The sequence below is a fragment of the Chiloscyllium plagiosum genome, unplaced genomic scaffold (genome assembly GCF_037043375.1).
Source record: "Chiloscyllium plagiosum isolate Xiang-an unplaced genomic scaffold, Cpla_swu_hap1 HiC_scaffold_13, whole genome shotgun sequence".
NCBI lineage: Eukaryota > Metazoa > Chordata > Chondrichthyes > Orectolobiformes > Hemiscylliidae > Chiloscyllium > Chiloscyllium plagiosum.
The window spans coordinates 92,086,734-92,104,188 of NW_028270151.1; the positions used below are offsets into that span (position 1 = coordinate 92,086,734).

Sequence of the window (17,455 nt, forward strand, 5' to 3'; positions counted from 1 at the left end):
TTGAGGGAACCCTCTCCAAGATCGATTCAAGCTGCATAACTACAGCAGTCGCATTGTCCGCTCCACCATGCTCTGTTTGCAGCCGGGGCACCATTACATCTTTGCTCAGAATCTGTCCAGGAGGTGCAAAATGGTGTCATGAACAATGGTTACAGTGGGTGTCTTGGTGCCCCAAGAATGAGCTTTGTGAAGCTCCTGGACCCTCAAATGCAGCAGGAATAGGAAAGTGTCGCAGCATGTAGGGGTCATAGTACCTGCCATGGTAGTAGGTACCTCCAGCAAGTAGTGCTGCCCACTGCAGGGGTCAGGTAGATTCTGAGGGAGCTGAATAGTCCAGTCCTGGTGGCATAGACTCTGCCACAGAGTAATATTTGAGGAGGCTGATGACTGAGATGCTCTATATGCTATGTTCTTGCCAGTGTCTGCGTTTGGCCTCCATTCAATTGCACTCAGTGTTTTGACACCTTCATGGATGCGTCTTCTCCAGTTTGTGTATTCTAGAGCAACTGATTTTTCAGGTGCCAATAGGGTTGTTGCATTTGTTCTCAGGAGGCATTCAGGGTGCCTTGTAGCAGTTCCTCTGCCTTCCTAGTGATCACTTACTGTTGTGGAGCTCAAAATAGAGCACTTTTTAAGGACCCTTGTGACGAACATGCAGATAATGTAGCCTGCCTGTCACAGTTTGTCATGCATGGCCAGTGCCTACATACTGGGGATATTGGTCTGGGAGAGGACCCTCACGTAGATACACCTATCCTACAAGTGGATTAGTAGGATTTTAATATGGCTATGCTGGTGATAACTCTCCAGGGATTTGAGATGTCTGCTGTTTCTGGTGACCATACAGGAGGGTGGGCACTAACCTATATGACAAATGATGTAGCATTGGTCTCAGCCTCACCCTTGGAAGTTGGACAATAAATGGCTTTCCCTTGATCAGAACTGATTTCCTGTCAAGTAGTTGCTGCTAGGTTCACACTTTTGACCACCATTTCAACCATAAGGACCTCCAGTTTGCATGAATTGCAAGTTTTTATTTTAAAATATTTACAGGATGAGCGCATTGTTGGCTAGGCCAGAATTTATTGCCCTACCCTACTTGCCCAGAAGGGCAGTTAAGAGTCCACCTCATTGCTTGGGAGTGTGAAGTTACATTTAGATCAGACCACGCAAGGATGGCAGTTCCACTCTGAAGTACCTCCAGAAGGGGTTGGTAGCCCCATCATCAAGTCACTCTTTATTTACAAACGGAGCATCATTGATACCGATCCAGCTCCATCAGAGTCAGCTGCCAGGATGTCTGATATTCCTGTCAGCCCGGGCTCCCTGATTGGACCAGATTAACAGCCACTATCAGGGAACCCATATTTTGAGATACACCTAGCTTACAATTACAATCACTAAATCCCTCCTCCTCTGAATTTAGAACTTCTTGTTGTTGTGGCTTAAATGGAACTATGTGTTGGTTTGCGCTAACTTGTGCATGTGCTTAGTTGCACACTTTTCTGTCCTTGCTCCATCATGATTGCTTCCACACTCTCAAAATGAACAGGATGTCTGATACTCCTGTTCGTTTTGGGCTGTGAGATCAGATTATCAGACCCAGTCAAGGACCTCATACTTTAAATAAAATGTCCAACGATGAACATGGATCCAATGTCAATTCTCATAAAAACCCATCAGCTTCCTTAATAACTTCACTAAGGCTGACCCTCCCTAAAGAACATCAGTGAAGCTGATGGGTTTTTATGACAATTGACAATGGATTCCTGGTAATCATTGGACCTTTTAATTCCCAACTTTTACTGAATTCAAATTCCACCATCTGCTGTAGTGTGATTTGAACCCAGGTCTGCAGAACATTAGCTGGATCTCTGGATTAACAATCTAGCAACAGGATTGTCACTACTGGGAGTTAAATATCCATGGGTACAAGCCTATTCAGAAGAACATACAGGAATGTAAGGGAGGTGGCATAACTCTGATATTCAAGGACAACAGCAGGGCAGTGCTGAGAGATGATATAGGTTCTATGGAGAATGAGGTTGAATCCATTTGGTGGAAATTAGAAATTTTAAGAAGAAAAAGTCACTGATAGGCATGTTCGAAAAGTCACCAAATAATAACATCATGTTGGGGTGGACAATAAATAAAGAAATAAATAATGAAGATGGGAACGTAAATTGTAGTTCCAGTGTCCAGGAGGTTGAGAGTTGTGAGGTCAGAAATGAGGTTTTAAGGCAGCAAGAGTGCACCGGAAAGCAGGAAGATGTTTTGATGTGTGTCTACTTCAATGTCAGGAGCATCCAGAATAAGGTGGGTGAACTTGCAGCATGGGTTTGTACCTGGGATTTCAATGTTGTGGCCATTTTGGAGATATGGATAGAGCAGGGACAGGAATGGTTGTTGCAGGTTCCAGGATCCATATGTTTCAGTAAAAATAGAGATGATGGTAAATGAGGGGGAAGTGTGGCATTGTTAGTCAAGGACAGTATTACGGTGGCAGAAAAGATGTTTGAGGACTCGTCTACTGAGTTAGTATGGGCTGAGGATAGAAACAAGAAAGGAGAGATCACCCTGTTGGAAGTTTCCTATAGGCCTCCAAATAGTTCCAGAGATGTGGGGAAAGATAATTCTGGATACAAGCGAGAATAATAGGGTAGTTGTTATGGGGGCTTTAACTTTCCAAATATTAACTGGAAATCCTGTAGTTTGAGTACTTTACATGGGTCAGTTTTTGTCCAGTGTGTACAAGATTGTTTCTTGACACAGTCCGTAGACAGGCCAGCAAGGGACAAGGCCATATTGGATTGGGTACTAGGTTATGAACCAAATATTTGGAGGTAGGTGAGCACTTTGGTGATAGTGACCACAATTCAGTTAGCGATGGAAAGGGATAGGTATATACTGCAGGACAAGAGTTATATCTTGGGGAAAGGCAATTATGAATTGATTCGGATGCATAGAATGGGGAAGGAAACTGCAGGGGATGGGCATAATTGAAATGTGAAGCTTATTCAAGGAACAGCTACTGCAGGTCCTTAATAAGTATGTACCTGTCAGGCAGGAAGAAAGTGGTCGAGTGAGGGAGCCGTGGTTAACTAAAGAAGTTGAATCTCTTGTCAAGAGAAAGAAGAAAGCTTATGTTAGGATGAGTTGAGAAGGCTCAGTTAGGGTGCTTGAGAGTTACAAGGTAGCCAGAAAAAACCTAAGGAGAGAGCTAAGAAGAGCCAAGAGGGGACATGAGAAGTCGTTGGCAGATAGGATCAAGGAAAATCCTAAAGCTTTCTATAAGGACATCAGGAATAAAAGAATGTCTAGAGAATGATTAGGGCCAATTGAGGACAGTAGTGCAAAGTTGTGTGAGGAGTCTGAGGAGATAGGGGAAGCACTAAATGACTATTTTTCATCAGTGTTCACACTGGAAAAAGACAATATTGTTGAGGAGAATACTGTGATACAGGCTACCAGACTAGATGGGGTTGAAGTTCACAAGGAGTAGGTGGAATTCTGGAAAGTGTGAAAATAGGTAAGTCCCCTGGGCTAGATGGGATTTATCTTGTGATTCTTTGGGAAGCCAGGAAGGAGATTGCCTAGCCTTTGGCTTTGATCTTTATGTTGTCATTGTCTACAGGAATAGTGCCAGAAGACTGGAGGATAGCAAATGTGGTTCCCTTGTTCAAGAAGGAAAGTCAACCCTGATAATTACAGAGCTTTGAGCCTTACTTCGGTTGTGGATATAGTATTGGAAAGGTTATAAGAGATAGAATCATAATCGTCTCGAGAGGAATAAGTTGACTAGGGATAGTCAACATGGTATTGTGCCTCAGATCGGTTGTGCCTCAGAAACCTTATTAAGTTCTTTGAGAAGGTAACCAAACAGGTGGATGATGGTAAAGCAGTTGATGTGGTGTATATGGATTTCAGTAAGACGTTTGATAAGGTTCCCCTTGGTAAGCTATTGCACAAAATACAGATGCATGGGATTAAGGGTGATTTAGCGGTTTGGATCAGAAATTGGCTAGCTGAAAGAAGACAGAGGATGGTGGATGATGGGAAATGATCATCCTGGAGTTCAGTTACTAATGGTGTACCACAAGGATCTGTTTTGGGTCCACTGCTGTTGTCATTTTTAATAAATTACCTGGATGAGGGCATAGAAGAATTGGTTAGTAAATTTGTGGATGACACTAAGGTTGGTGGATTTGTGGATAGTGCTGAAGGATGTTGCAGGTTACGGAGGGATGTAGATAAACTGCAGAGCTGTGCTGAGAGATGGAAAATGAAGTTTAATGTGGAAAAGTGTGAGGTGATTAACTTTTGGAAGGGGTAAAAAGAATGCAGAGTACTGGGTTAATGGTAAGATTCTTAGTAGTGTAGATGAGCAGAGAGATCTTGATGTCCAGGTACATAGATCCCTGAAAGTTGCCACCCAGGTTGATAAGTTTGTTAGAAGGCATACAGTGCGTTAACTTTTATTGGTGGAGGGATTGGGTTTTGGAGCCACGAGGACATGCTGCAGCTGGTGCGGCCACACTTGGCGTATTGCATATTGTTGTGATCACCGCATTGTAGGAAGCTTTTGAAAAGCTGCAGTGGAGATTTACTAGGATGTAGCCTGATATGAAGGGAAGGTCTTATGAGGAAAGGTTGAGGGACTAGAGGCTGTTTTTGTTAGAGAGAAGAAGATTGAGAGTTGACCTAATTAAGACATATAAGATAAGAACAGGGTTAGATAGGATGGACAGTAACAGCCTTTTTCCTTGGATGTTGAAGGCTAGCATGAGGGGACCTAGATTTAAATTGAAGGGTGATACATATAGGACGAATGTCAGAGGTAGTTTCTTTGCTCAGAGAGTAGTAGGGACTGTGGAATGCACTGCCTGCAACAGTAATAGACTCACCAACTTTAAGGGCATTTAAATGGTCATTGGATAAACATATGATGAAAATGGAATAATGTAGGTTTCAGATTGGTTCCACAGGCTGGCGCAACATCGAGGGCCGAAGGGCCTGTACTGCACTGTTAATGACTGTAAAAATGGTACGGCAATTATCACAGGGGATTTTAATTTACATGTAGATTGGTCAAACCAGCTCAGTCAGGACAGCCTTGAGGAGGAGTTCAGATTAGAGTAGTGCTGGAAAAGCACACACATCAGGTAGCATCCGAGAAGCAGGAAAATCGGCATTTTGGGCAAAAGCTCTTCATCAGGAATGAGGTTGGGAGCCTCAGAGGTGGAGAGCTAAATGGAGGAGGATTTCATTGAATGTATCCCTGATACATTCTGTTGAAGAAAGCTAACGGAACCAACGAGGGAGCAAGCTATCCCAGATCTGGTCTGTATAATGTGACAGGAATAATTAATGACTGCATAGTTAGGGATCCCCTTGGAAGGAGTGTCACAGTATGTTTAAATTTAGAATACAGATGGAGAGTGGGAAGACAAAACCCAATACCTGTGGGTCCTGTGTTTGAACAAGGGGGACTCCAATAGAATGAGTGAAGACTTGGCTAAAGTAAACTGGAAACAAAGATTTAATGGTGGGACACTTGGGGAGCTGTGGAGGATGTCCAAAGCAATTTTTGAAAGTGCTCAGCAAAAGTACATTCTAGTGAAAAGGAAGGCCCGTCAGAAAAGGGGTCATCTGCCATGGGTGTAGAAGGAAATAAGGGAGGCTATCAAATTGAGAGAGAAGGCATACAAAGAGGCCAAAAACAGCATGAAACTAGAAGATTTGGAAAACTTTAAAGATCAACGGAAAGCCACAAAAAGGGGTACATAGAAAAGTAAGATAGAACATGAGAACAGACCAGCACAGAATATAAAGACATATAGCAAAAATCTCTATAAATGTATAAACCAATAAAGTGTGTCTAAACTCAACATTGGTCCTTTAGAGGATGAAAAAGGGCATTTAGTTATGTGACATAATGAAATGGTCGAGTCATTGAACAGGTATTTTGTATTGGTCTTCACAGTGGACCACACTAGTAACATGCCAGTAATTGACAAAGAGACGAAGGTAGGTGAGGACCTGGCAACAATCATTGTTACAGAAGAGCTAGTGTTGGGCAGGCCTACACAGCTAAGAATACACGAGTCTCCTGGTCCTGATGGAATGCACCTCAGGGTACTAAAAGAGATGGCAGGTAATTTTCCAAAATTCGCTGGCCTCTGGACAGTCCCAGCAGATTGGAAAACTGCAAATGTGATGCGACTGTTTAAAAAGGAGGTTGACAAAAGATGGGGAATTATAGACCAGTTAGCTTAACCTCTGTAGTGGGGAAGATGCTTGAGTCTATTAGCAAGGAAGAAATAGCAGGGCACCTTGATAGAAATTGTCCTGTTGGACAGACTAGCATAGGTTCATGAATGGCAGGTCATGCTTGATAAACCTTTTGGAATTCTGAGTTCATAGAAGGTGGACAGTGGGGACCCAGTGGATGTGGTGTACCTAGATTTCCAAAAGACCTTTGACAAGGTGCCACACAAGAAGCTGCTGCATAAGAAAAGGATGCATGGCATTAGGGGTAGAGTATTAGCATGAATAGAGGATTGGATGACTAACAGGAAGTAAAGAGTGGGGATAAATGAGTGCTATTCTGGCTGGCAATCAGTGACTAGTGGTGTGCCTCAAGAATCGGTGTTGGGACTGCAATTATTTACAATTTATATAGCTGATTTGGAGTTTGAGTAAGGTGTCAAAGTTGGCAGACGTCGCTACAATGATTGTGCAGAGGACTGTGAAACTTTGCAGAGGAACATAGATACATTGAGTGAATGGGCAAAGGTCTGGCAGATAGAATACAGTGTTAGTAAGTGTGAAATCATCCATTTTGGTAGGAGTATCAGTAAAAAAGATTATTACTTGAATGGTAAAACGTCGCAGCATGCGACTGGATGTCCTTTTGCATGAAACACAGAAGGCTGGTCTTCAGGTACATCAAGTAATTAGGAAGGCATATAGAATTTTGTCCTTCGTTGCCAAAGAGATTGAGTTTAAAAGCAGAGCGGTAATATTACAGCTGTACAAGGTCCTGGTGAGGCCACACCTAGAATATTGTTGTCAGGTTTGGTCTCCTTACTTGAGAGAGGAAGTACTGACACTGGAGGGGGTGCAGATGAGATTCACCAGGTTTATTCTGGACTTGAGAGGGCTGACTTATGAGGAGAGACTCAGTAGATTGGGACTATATTCATTGGAATTCAGAGAAATGAGGGGGGATCTTATAGAAACATGTAAAATTATGAAGAGAATGGATAGGATAAAGTAGAAAAGATGTTTCCACTGGCAGGTGAAACTAGGACAAGAGAGCATAGCCTCAAGAGGGAGCAGATTTATGACTGACTTGAGAAGGAACTTCTTCACCCAGAGGGTTGTTAATCTATGGAATTCCTTGCCCAGGAAAGTACTTAATGCTAGTTCAGTAAACGTTTTTAAAGCTAAGGTAGTTTTGTTTTTGAAAAATAAAGGAATTAAAGGATACAGTGAGAGGGTGGGTAAGTGGTTCTGAGCCATGAGCTTATTGAGTGGTGGAGCAGGCTCAAAGGGCTGGATGGCCTAATTCTGCTCCTCATTCTTATGTTCTGTAAGATCACTATGCCATCACCACCTCAATGGACGGTGAATTGATCTGTGGAGTTTGCAAATGCCTGCTTCATGTATTTGCTACTTCAGTGTTCCAGATAGAAACACATGTGGACCCCACAATTTAGATTGTCCCATCAGTCTAACACTGACTCCATCCCTGGGCTCTTTCCCAGTTATTTTCAGTTCTATTTCACACCCAGAGAATGACAAAATGAAATTGGGGAAAACTAGTGAACACTGTCAGGGTTATGCCTCATAACAAGGTACCCCCTCAGAACCGCCGTGTTCCCTTTCCCCATCGCATTGCTCTAACAGCCAACTCCCCATGCCATCCCTCACCATCCAATGTGGAAATTAGTGATATTGAACTTTACTTAAATCATCCTTCCTGCTTCCTGAGCCCTGGCATTATCTCTCAACGATACCATCTTTGCTTCTCCACATTCCTTCTATGGAGACCACAGTAAAGCCACTCTCATCGCCTACCATGCCTCCACTACTGTTCCACATACCCATCGTTTGCTTTATCCTCACCCAACACCCTCTTTTCTCACACTTCTGCAAATTACTCTGTTTCTGCATCTGCCCCAGGCTTGTGTCCCCACCACTTTGTCTCACAGCTTGTACAGGTCCCAACCCAATTACTAACATGGCTATTTTGTTGAATGAGCATGCTGTATGTTTGCCACATGTGCAAATGGTGCATGCTGTAGGTATTACATCTCAACGTGCCATACAACAAGAACACTCCTTCTCCTGGACAGATCTCTACTGTCAGACAGTATGTCTGTGCCTATGCTAAATATCACAAAAATATTACACCACTAATAGCTTTCAGATCTGTTGATGCACCGACATGCTAATAGGTGTGACACACTGTGAGCATGCAGGTTGGTGCAAAGTGACTAAGTGCTAAGAGAGCAAGTGAGCAGCCCTGAAATCCAGCCTGGTCCAATCTTTGAGCTGGGTACCCATCCCTGTATGAATAATATCCTTGTAGCAGCCTTTAAATCTACTTGCTAATGCACCACACAATGAAAGTCTATGCTTCATAACAGCCTACAGATTCAAAGAGATAGCACGATGATTGAAGGGGGTTGGCAAAAGTTGGATACCTATGCCTATCGACGAGTGATGTGTGTGACTAGTGCCCCCTGGATCATGTCCTGAAGTGGTGTTTGGTGCTGAGTAACATGTAGGCTCCTCAATATCAGTAGTGAGCTAAAGTCACCAGACTGCCATGACGAGAAATCTTGATGTGTGGCTTGTTTAGCACATTTTGGTATGATGGGAGGCTAAATATTAATGAGGTATGTTACCGCATTAAAAAGATATTTAACAAACAAAAATCTCCCTTAATTCACAGCTCACCACTGTCTAGTGCACAACACACCTCACCACTCTACAATGCATAAACAAACGACAAGTTACTTCTAACGTTGTGACAGTCCTCACCAAACTTCTTGTACGATTTCTGCCACATTTCTGCCATAGCCCATGTCACTCAGATCTCTATACGATTCTGCCCATAGAGTATGGAAGTGAAAAAGCTTTGCTGAATGTCTATGAACTTGTTTGAGCCCATTATGTCATAAGTCACACAACACCGGGTTATAGTCCAACAGGTTTATTTGAAGTCACAAGCTTTCATAGCACTGCTCCTTCATCGGATGAAGTAAAGGGAAGCACACAGGCACAGAATTTATAGGCAGGTGTGAGTGGAGTATTGATAGGCTGAATAACAAGTTTCTGCAGGTGATCAAAAGTGTCAGATGGTGTGAGTAAAGTGTCAGCAGCTGAACGGCAAGTGAAGGGATGACTTATGATCTGTTTAATTGTGGCTGAGAGATAATTACAAAAATTTTAAAATAAGATGATTCTGGAGATAAACCAAATGGCTAAAATACTGTGATACGAGTATACGAGTCACATGCCGACAGTCCAACGAATGTTACAAGTAATCAAACACTGCACAACCTAATGAAGGCAGAGAGATCATAACAAGTTGTGAAGGTGATTGTGTCAAAACAGGAGGGTAAGGAAGATTTTACAAATACAGAACAGTATGGTGGAGTTAGATGTTGTGTAACATAAACCCAAGATCACAGTTACGGCCATTTTCGTGCGTGTGGAACTTGGCTATCAGTTTCTGCTTGGAGATTCTGTTTTGTTGTGTATCTCTAAGGCTGCCTTGGAGGATACTTAATTGAAGATCAGAGACTGAATGTCCTTGAGCACTGAAATGTTCCCAAATTGAGAGGGAACACTTCTGCCTTGTGATTGTTGTGAGGTGTCCATTGTCGTAGCGTCTACATGGTGTCACCAATATATCAAGCATTCTTGCCTGTAGCCTATGAAGTAGACAATATTGGCCAAGTCACATGGGTATCTACAGTGTACATGGTTAGTGGCATTCCCACATATGATGCCAGTATCCATGTCAATGATCTGGCATGTCTGCAAAGAGGTTGCTGTGGCAGGTTGTGTGGTATTGTGATCAATGCTGTCCTGAAGGCTGGGTAGTTTGTTGCAAATGATGATCTGCTTAAGGTTTGACAGTTGTTTGAAGGTGACAAATGGAAGCTTAGGGATGGCCCTGGTGAGATGTTCGTCACAGATCTGGGGTTTCTTGCTTGATTTTAAAGTTAAAGTGAGGGGTTTGTGAAGCAAATGCTTCACACCATGTCATGAGGTTCTTTGCAGTTGAATATCTAGGAAGTTAGTTCTCAGATGTTATGAAGATGTGGGTGTACTGTACCTTTAAGTTAGTTAAAAAGAGAGTTGAAAGCTAGCAGAAGTGTTCAGAACAAGATACAATGTAACATGTGGCCCAGCAGCTAGGGTAGCTGGTTGCCTGGAAATGACAAAACAAATTCGAATTAGGCCAATCAGTTTAAATTATACCCCGAAAATTTTGACAATCTTAAATGCCGATACACAATCCGATGCTTTGGGGGTATAAGACCAGGGAAAATTCAACAGTTGCCATAGGACCAACAGATGTAGACCTGCTGTCAGAATTCTCCGAGAAGGACCTGCCTAGAGAAGGAGTTTGCACAGACACAAACATCACCACTGACCTGGAGAGCAAATCTGCTAAGAGAAATAGACGGCTGGCTGGTTTTGAATTTGAATTTTTCAGTAAATCAGTTTTATCAGACTAGTATTATACAAGGGAAGGTAAAAGATAGGTTAGAGAAAGGAGTTGTAAATATTTGTTAGTTAATTATTCTCTATTGTGCTTTAAGAAATAAAATTATTAGTTTTTATTTTAAATCATTCTTGGCCTCTTGAATTTTCACAGATTACTGCATGGGATAAATCATTTCTGTGTTGCTGGTTTACATTAAGCAAGAGGTTTACCCATATTGTAACACAGGAGAACTTTGAATCTTGAATAGATTATGTAATTTGACTGCCTGATCACTTCCAGTCGGCTTGAGTCTGATTTCCAGACTAGTTGTTGACTGGTTTCTTTGGATGACTGCTGTATCTGCCTACAACTAAATTCTAGCTGATCATTTAGTCACACAAAGAAAGCATGTAGCTGTTCACAGGTTCAAGGTCTTCCATCTCCCCATCCATCTACCCTCTTTCCCCATCCCCATCTGTCCTTTTGTTCCCCTCCCCCACCTCCTGACCCATTTCAGACCTCTCCCCTCCCGACATCCTTTCTCCTATGCACACATTTGTGCTCTCTAATCTCTTACAGTCCTCTACTCTACTCTACTCTACTCCAACCATCCTGTCCCCAACCCCAAACCTACTCAATCCATCCTCTCTCAGCAATACGAAATATGAACATACTATTGAATCTGAACATTCAGCCTGAGGGCTAGTGTTGTGACTAGATGGAAGGAAGGAGTTGTGGTACATTGAGCGGTCACAGAGGTTGATCTGAAATGGCATGTGAGCATTCATTTACTGAAATGAGCCATCCAGATGAGAAACTTCTTCTGGCACTGCAGCAAGGTGCTAGGCACTAGGATTTGACCTCAAAGCTGCTTGTTTCCATGTAGTCCAGGATACCAACCAGGCCTCCAGAGAGAAACATTGCCTCACTTTTCATGTTCACACCCTTGATCAAATCTGCTTTGCTGAAGTGCAGATCACTGAAGCTGTTTTGGTCTTTCAATTACATTCCTTAAATTTTCAGCATCAACAGTTAACAGTGTTAATGAGACTGCTTTTAGAACATAGAACATTACAGTGCAGTACAGGACCTTCGGCCCTTGATGTTGCACTGACCTGTGAAACCAATCTGAAACCCATCTAATCTACACTATTCCATTGTTATCCATATGCCTATTCAACAACCATTTAAATGCCCTTAAAGTTGGTGAGTCTACTATCGTTGCAGGCAGTGTGTTCCACGCCCTTACTACTCTCTGAGTAAAGAAACTACCTATCTATCACCCCTCAATTTAAAGCTATGCCCCCTCATGCTAGCCATCACCATCTGAGGAAAAAGGCTCCCAGTGTCCACCCTATCTAATCCACTGATTATCTTATATGTCTCAATTAAGGCACCTCTCAACCTTCTATCTAACAGAAACAGCCACAAGTCCCTCAGCCTTTCCTCACAAGACCTTCCTTCCATACCAGGCAACATCCAAGTTAATCTCCTCTGCACCCTTTCAAAAGCTTCAACATCCTTCCTTTCATGCGGTGACCAGAACTGTACGCAATACCCCAAGTGCATCCGCACCAGAGTTTTGTACAGCATGACCTCATGGTTCTGAAACTCAATGCCCCGACCAATAAAAGCTAACACACTGTACGCTGCCTTAACAACCTTGTCAACCTGGGTGGCAACTTTCAGGGATCTATGTACCAAGACACCAAGATCTCTCTGCTCATATACACTCCCAAGAATTTTACCATATGCCCATTACTCTGCATTCCTTTTACCCCTTCCAAAGTGGATCACCTCATTATTTTCCGCATTAAACTCCATTAGCCACTTCCCAGCCCTGCAGCTTATCTATGTCCCTCTGTAACCTACAACATCCTTTGTCACTATCCACAACTCTACCGACTTTAGTGTCATCTGCAAATTTACTAACCCATCCTTCTACCCTCTTAATCCAGGTCATTTGTATAAATGACAAACAACAGTGGACCCAAAACAGATCCTTGCGGTACCCCCCTAGTAACTGACCTCCAGGATGAATATTTCCCATCAACCACCATCCTCTGTCATCTTTCAGCTAGCCAATTTCTGATCCAAACCACTAAACCACCCTCAATTCCATGCCTCTGTATTTTGTGCAATCGTCTACTGTGGGGCACCATATCAAATCCCTTACTGAAATCCATATACACCACATTACCCTCATCCACCTGTTTGGTCACCTTCTCAAAGAACTCAGTAAGGCTTGTGAGGCATGACCTACTCTTCACAAAACAGTGTTGACTATTCCTAATCAACTTATTAATCTCTACATTATTATAAATCCTATCTCTTATAACCCTTTCCAACACTTTACCCACAAGTGAAGTAAGGGTCACAATTTCCAGGATTGTCTCTACTCCTCTTCTCGATAAGGGAACAACATTTGCTATCCTCCAGTTTCTGACACTATTCTTGTAGACAATGACGACATAACGATCAAAGCCAAACGCTCGGCAATCTTCTCCCTGGCTTCCCAGAGAATCCTAGGATAAATCCCATCTGGCCAAGGGGACTTATCTATTTTTACACTTTCCAGAATTGCTAACACCACCTCCTTGTGAACATCAAACCTGTCTAGACTAGTAGCCTATATCTCAGTATTTTCCTCGACCACATTGTCTTTTTCTAGTGTGAATACTGACGAAAAATTTTCATTCAGCGCTTCTCCTATCTCCTCTGACTCCATGTACAGTTTCCCATTCCCATTGGCCCTAATCTTATTCGAGTCATTCTTTATTCCTGATATACCTATAGAAAGCTTTAGGGTTTTCCTTGATCCTATCTGCCAGCAACTTCTCATGTCCCCTCCTGGCTTCTCTTAGCTCTCTCTTTCAGTTTTTCTTGGCTAACGTGTGACTCTCAAGCACCCTAAATGAGCCATCACATCTCATCCTGTCCTAATTTGGAGTTGCCGGTGTTGGACTGGGATGTACAAAGTTAAAAATCACACAACACCCGGTTATATTCCAACAGGTTTAATTGGTAGCACTAGTTTTCAGAGCACCGCTACTTCATCAGGTGGTTGTGGAGGACACAATTGTAAGACACAGAATTTATAGCAAAAGTAAGCCTTCTTCTTCCTCTTGACAAGAGATTCAATGTCTTTAGTAAGCCACGGCTTCCGTGCGTAACAACGTCCTCCTGCCTAACCAGTACATAGTTATTAAGGACCCACAGTAGCTGGTCCTTGAATAAGCTCCACATTTCAACTGTGCCCATTCCCTGTAGTTTCCTTCCCAATCCTATGCATTCTAAATCTTGCCTAATCACATCATAATTGCCTTTCCCCCAGCAATAAGACTTGCCCTGCAGTATATACCTATTCCTTTCCATCACTAAAGTAAATATTACCAAATTGTGGTCACTATCACCAAAATGCTCACTTACCTCCAAATCTAACACTTGGCTGGGTTCATTACCTAGTATCAAATCCAATGTGGCCTCACCCCTTGTTGGCTTGTCTACATATTGTGTAAGGAAACCCTCCTGCACACACTGGACAAAAACTGACCCATCTAAAGTACTTGAACTATTGTATTCCCAGTCAATATTTTGAAAGTAAAAGCCCTCCTAACAACTACCCTGTTACTCTCACTCATGTCCAGAATTATTAGATTAGATTACTACAGTGTGCAAACAGGCCATTCGGCCCAACAAGTCCACACCGACCCACCGAAGTGCACCCACCCAGACCCATTCCCCTACACCTAACACTACGGGCAATTTAGCATGGCCAAATCACCTAACCTCTACATTTTTGGACTGTGGAAGGAAACCGAAGCACCTGGAGGAAACCCACGCAGACACTGGGAGAATGTGCAAACTCCACACAGTCAGTCGCCTAAGGCGGGAATTGAACCTGGGTCTCTGGCGCTGTGAGGCCTTTGCTATCCTTTCCTTGACATCTCTGGAACTATTTGGAGGCCTATAGAAAACTCCCAACAGAGTAACCTCTCCTTTCCTGTTCCAAATCTCAGCCCATACTACCTCAGTCGATGAGTCCTCATATGTCCTTTCTGCCACCATAATACTGTCCTTGACTAACAGTGCCACACCACCCTCTGTCTTACCATTTTCTCTGTTCTTACTGAAACATCTAGCTTCCGGAACTTGCAATAATCTTTCCTGTCCCTGCTGTACCCATGTCTCTGAAATGACCACAACATCAAGGTACCATGCAACAACCCATGCTGCAAGTTTGCCTACTTTATTCCTGATGCTCCTGGTGTTGAAGTAGACACACTTCAAACCACTTTCCTGCCTGTCAGTGTCTTCTTGTGATCTTGAAATCTCATTTCTGACTTCACGACTCTAATCATCCTGTATACTCGAGCAACAATTTAGGTTCCCATCTTCCTGCTGAAAATTAGTTTAAATGCACCCGAAGAGCATGAACAAATTTGCCCTCCAGGATATTGGTATCCCTCTGGTTCAGGTGAAAACCATCCTCTTTTTAGAGGTCCCATCTGCCTCAGAAAGAGCCCCAATTATCCAGAAAACCAAAATCCTCTCTTCGGCACCATCTGTGCAGCCACGTATTCAACTCCTCTTTCTCTAGGATGTAGGTTTGCTCGCTGAACTGTAGGTTTGATATCCAGACGTTTCGTTACCTGGCTAGGTAACATCATCAGTGGCGACCTCCAAGTGAAGCGAAGCTGTTGTCTCCTGCTTTCTATTTATATGTTTGTCCTGGATGGGGTTCCTGGGGTTATGGTGATGTCATTTCCTGTTCGCTTTCTGAGAGGTTGATAGATGGTATCTAGATCTATGTGTTTGTTTATGGCGTTGTGGTTGGAGTGCCAGGCCTCTAGGAATTCTCTGGCATGTCTTTGCTTAGCCTGTCCCAGGATAGATGTGTTGTCCCAGTCGAAATGGTGGTTTTTTTCATCCATGTGTAGGGCTATGAGGGAGAGAGGGTCGTGTCTTTTTGTGGCTAGCTGGTGTTCGTGTATCCTGGTGGCTAACTTTCTTTCTGTTTGTCCTACATAGTGTTGGTGGCAGTCCTTGCATGGAATTTTGTAGATGACGTTGGTTTTGTCCATGGATTGTACTGGGTCTTTAAAGTTTGTTCTTTAAAGTATTCTCTTCCTACATATGTCGTTGGTGCCTATGTGGAGCATGACTTGGGGCTGTTCCCCCGCCTCCTCAAGGATCCCAAAACCACAATCAGAGACATCACGAACCCTGGCACCTGGGAGGCAACGCACCAAATGTGAGACTCTCTCATTCCCACAGAACCTCCCATCTGTCCCCAGTGACTAATGCTCTGTTCCTCTTCCCCCTTCCCTTCTGATCAACAGGGACAGACTCTGTGCCCCATTGATTAGCCCTGGTAAGTTGTCCCTCCAACAGTATCCAAAATGGTATATTTTCTGTTGAAGGAAATGACCACAGGGGTTCTCTGCACTACCTGCCAGTTCCCTTTCCATCCACTGACTGTAACCCATCTACTTCCTCCTTTTACCTGAGGTGTGACGACCTCACTGTGACTCCTCTCAACAACCCCCTCCGCCTCCCGAATGATCTGAAGTTCATCCAGCTCCAGCTCCAGTTCCCTAATGTGGTTTTCAAGGAGTTGGAGTTGGGTACACTTCCCACAGACGCAGTCAGCAGGGACACTACTGGTGACCCTTACTTCCCACATTCTGCAGGAGGAACATTCAAGTGTCCTAACGTCCATTCCCACTGTTCTAATTCCCAATGAGGCGACTGAAAGACAAAAAAACTTTTTCAGAACTGGAAGTGTGTTGCAGGTCATACTTTTCTCAGTTGCTGCTGGGGTCCTGGTTATGGTGCAGTCAGTGACATAGTTCAGTTCTCAGGAATCATTTAAATGAGGACAGCTTGGGCTTTGTGTGTTGTGGCCATAGTTTGATTCAGGCAGATCACAAATTGTGATATCCGAGAAAAGGATGAAACAAATTTACGCTCTGATATTTAAAGCTATCATTGAGAAAAACATTTTAATGTTTATGCAAGGAAGGATTGAAGGGATATGCATTCACTGCCAGGTTAGGTCTGTCTCATTTCATTTCTACATTTCATCCTAGGTCATTTCTCATTTTGGGTATTTAATCTTCAGATCTCACAACTTTGTTTTGTAGAAGTCAGGAAGCGAGGCTGATATGCTAAGTGAGATGGACGAACAAAAAATGGAAGAAATGTCACTCAAAGAATTCATCAAGAGTAAGTCAAGTTGAAGACATTTTGAACAAATATGTGAGTCTACCTTGATCCTGTCTTGTCTATCAAAGCAGCAGCTGATAGCTACAATTCTGCTGTCCTTTGTATAGTTTCTGCTCTGATATCTGGAAACGGCAACTTAGGAATTCTCTGCCCTGTTTTGTGATGTCTCTGCTCTGGATTGGATCTGGTTTGCATGCTTTCCGCAAGCTATGATGTGGAGGTGCCGGTATTGGGCTGGGGTGGACAAGGCAGAACTCACACGACAACAGTTATCATCCAACAGGTTTACTTGAAATCACAAGCTTCGGAGCGCTGCTCCTTTGTCAGATGATGAAGCGGGGCTACACTTCTGGCTTTCTCCATAATCTAGTTTGTGTGCTTACAGGCTTGCACACATTTGATAAGGTGGTATTGAAGATAGTATTGGATAACTAATAGAAGACAACTATAAAATAAAAGAAATAAAGAACTATGGATGTCAGACCCATGGAGTTTCAT

At 43.1% G+C, this 17,455-nt stretch overlaps 1 protein-coding gene across 4 annotated transcripts in view; it reads left to right on the forward strand.

The window, feature by feature from the left end:
* The window catches only part of slco2a1 (solute carrier organic anion transporter family, member 2A1), a 151,455-nt gene that overhangs the window by 75,309 nt on the left and 58,691 nt on the right, over nt 1-17,455 (forward strand). For all 4 annotated transcript variants that reach the window (XM_087993914.1, XM_087993915.1, XM_087993917.1 and 1 more), the window contains one exon: nt 16,876-16,957. In XM_087993914.1, the coding sequence (XP_087850040.1) occupies nt 16,876-16,957 (82 nt within the window). The remainder of the gene's footprint in view (nt 1-16,875; nt 16,958-17,455) is intronic.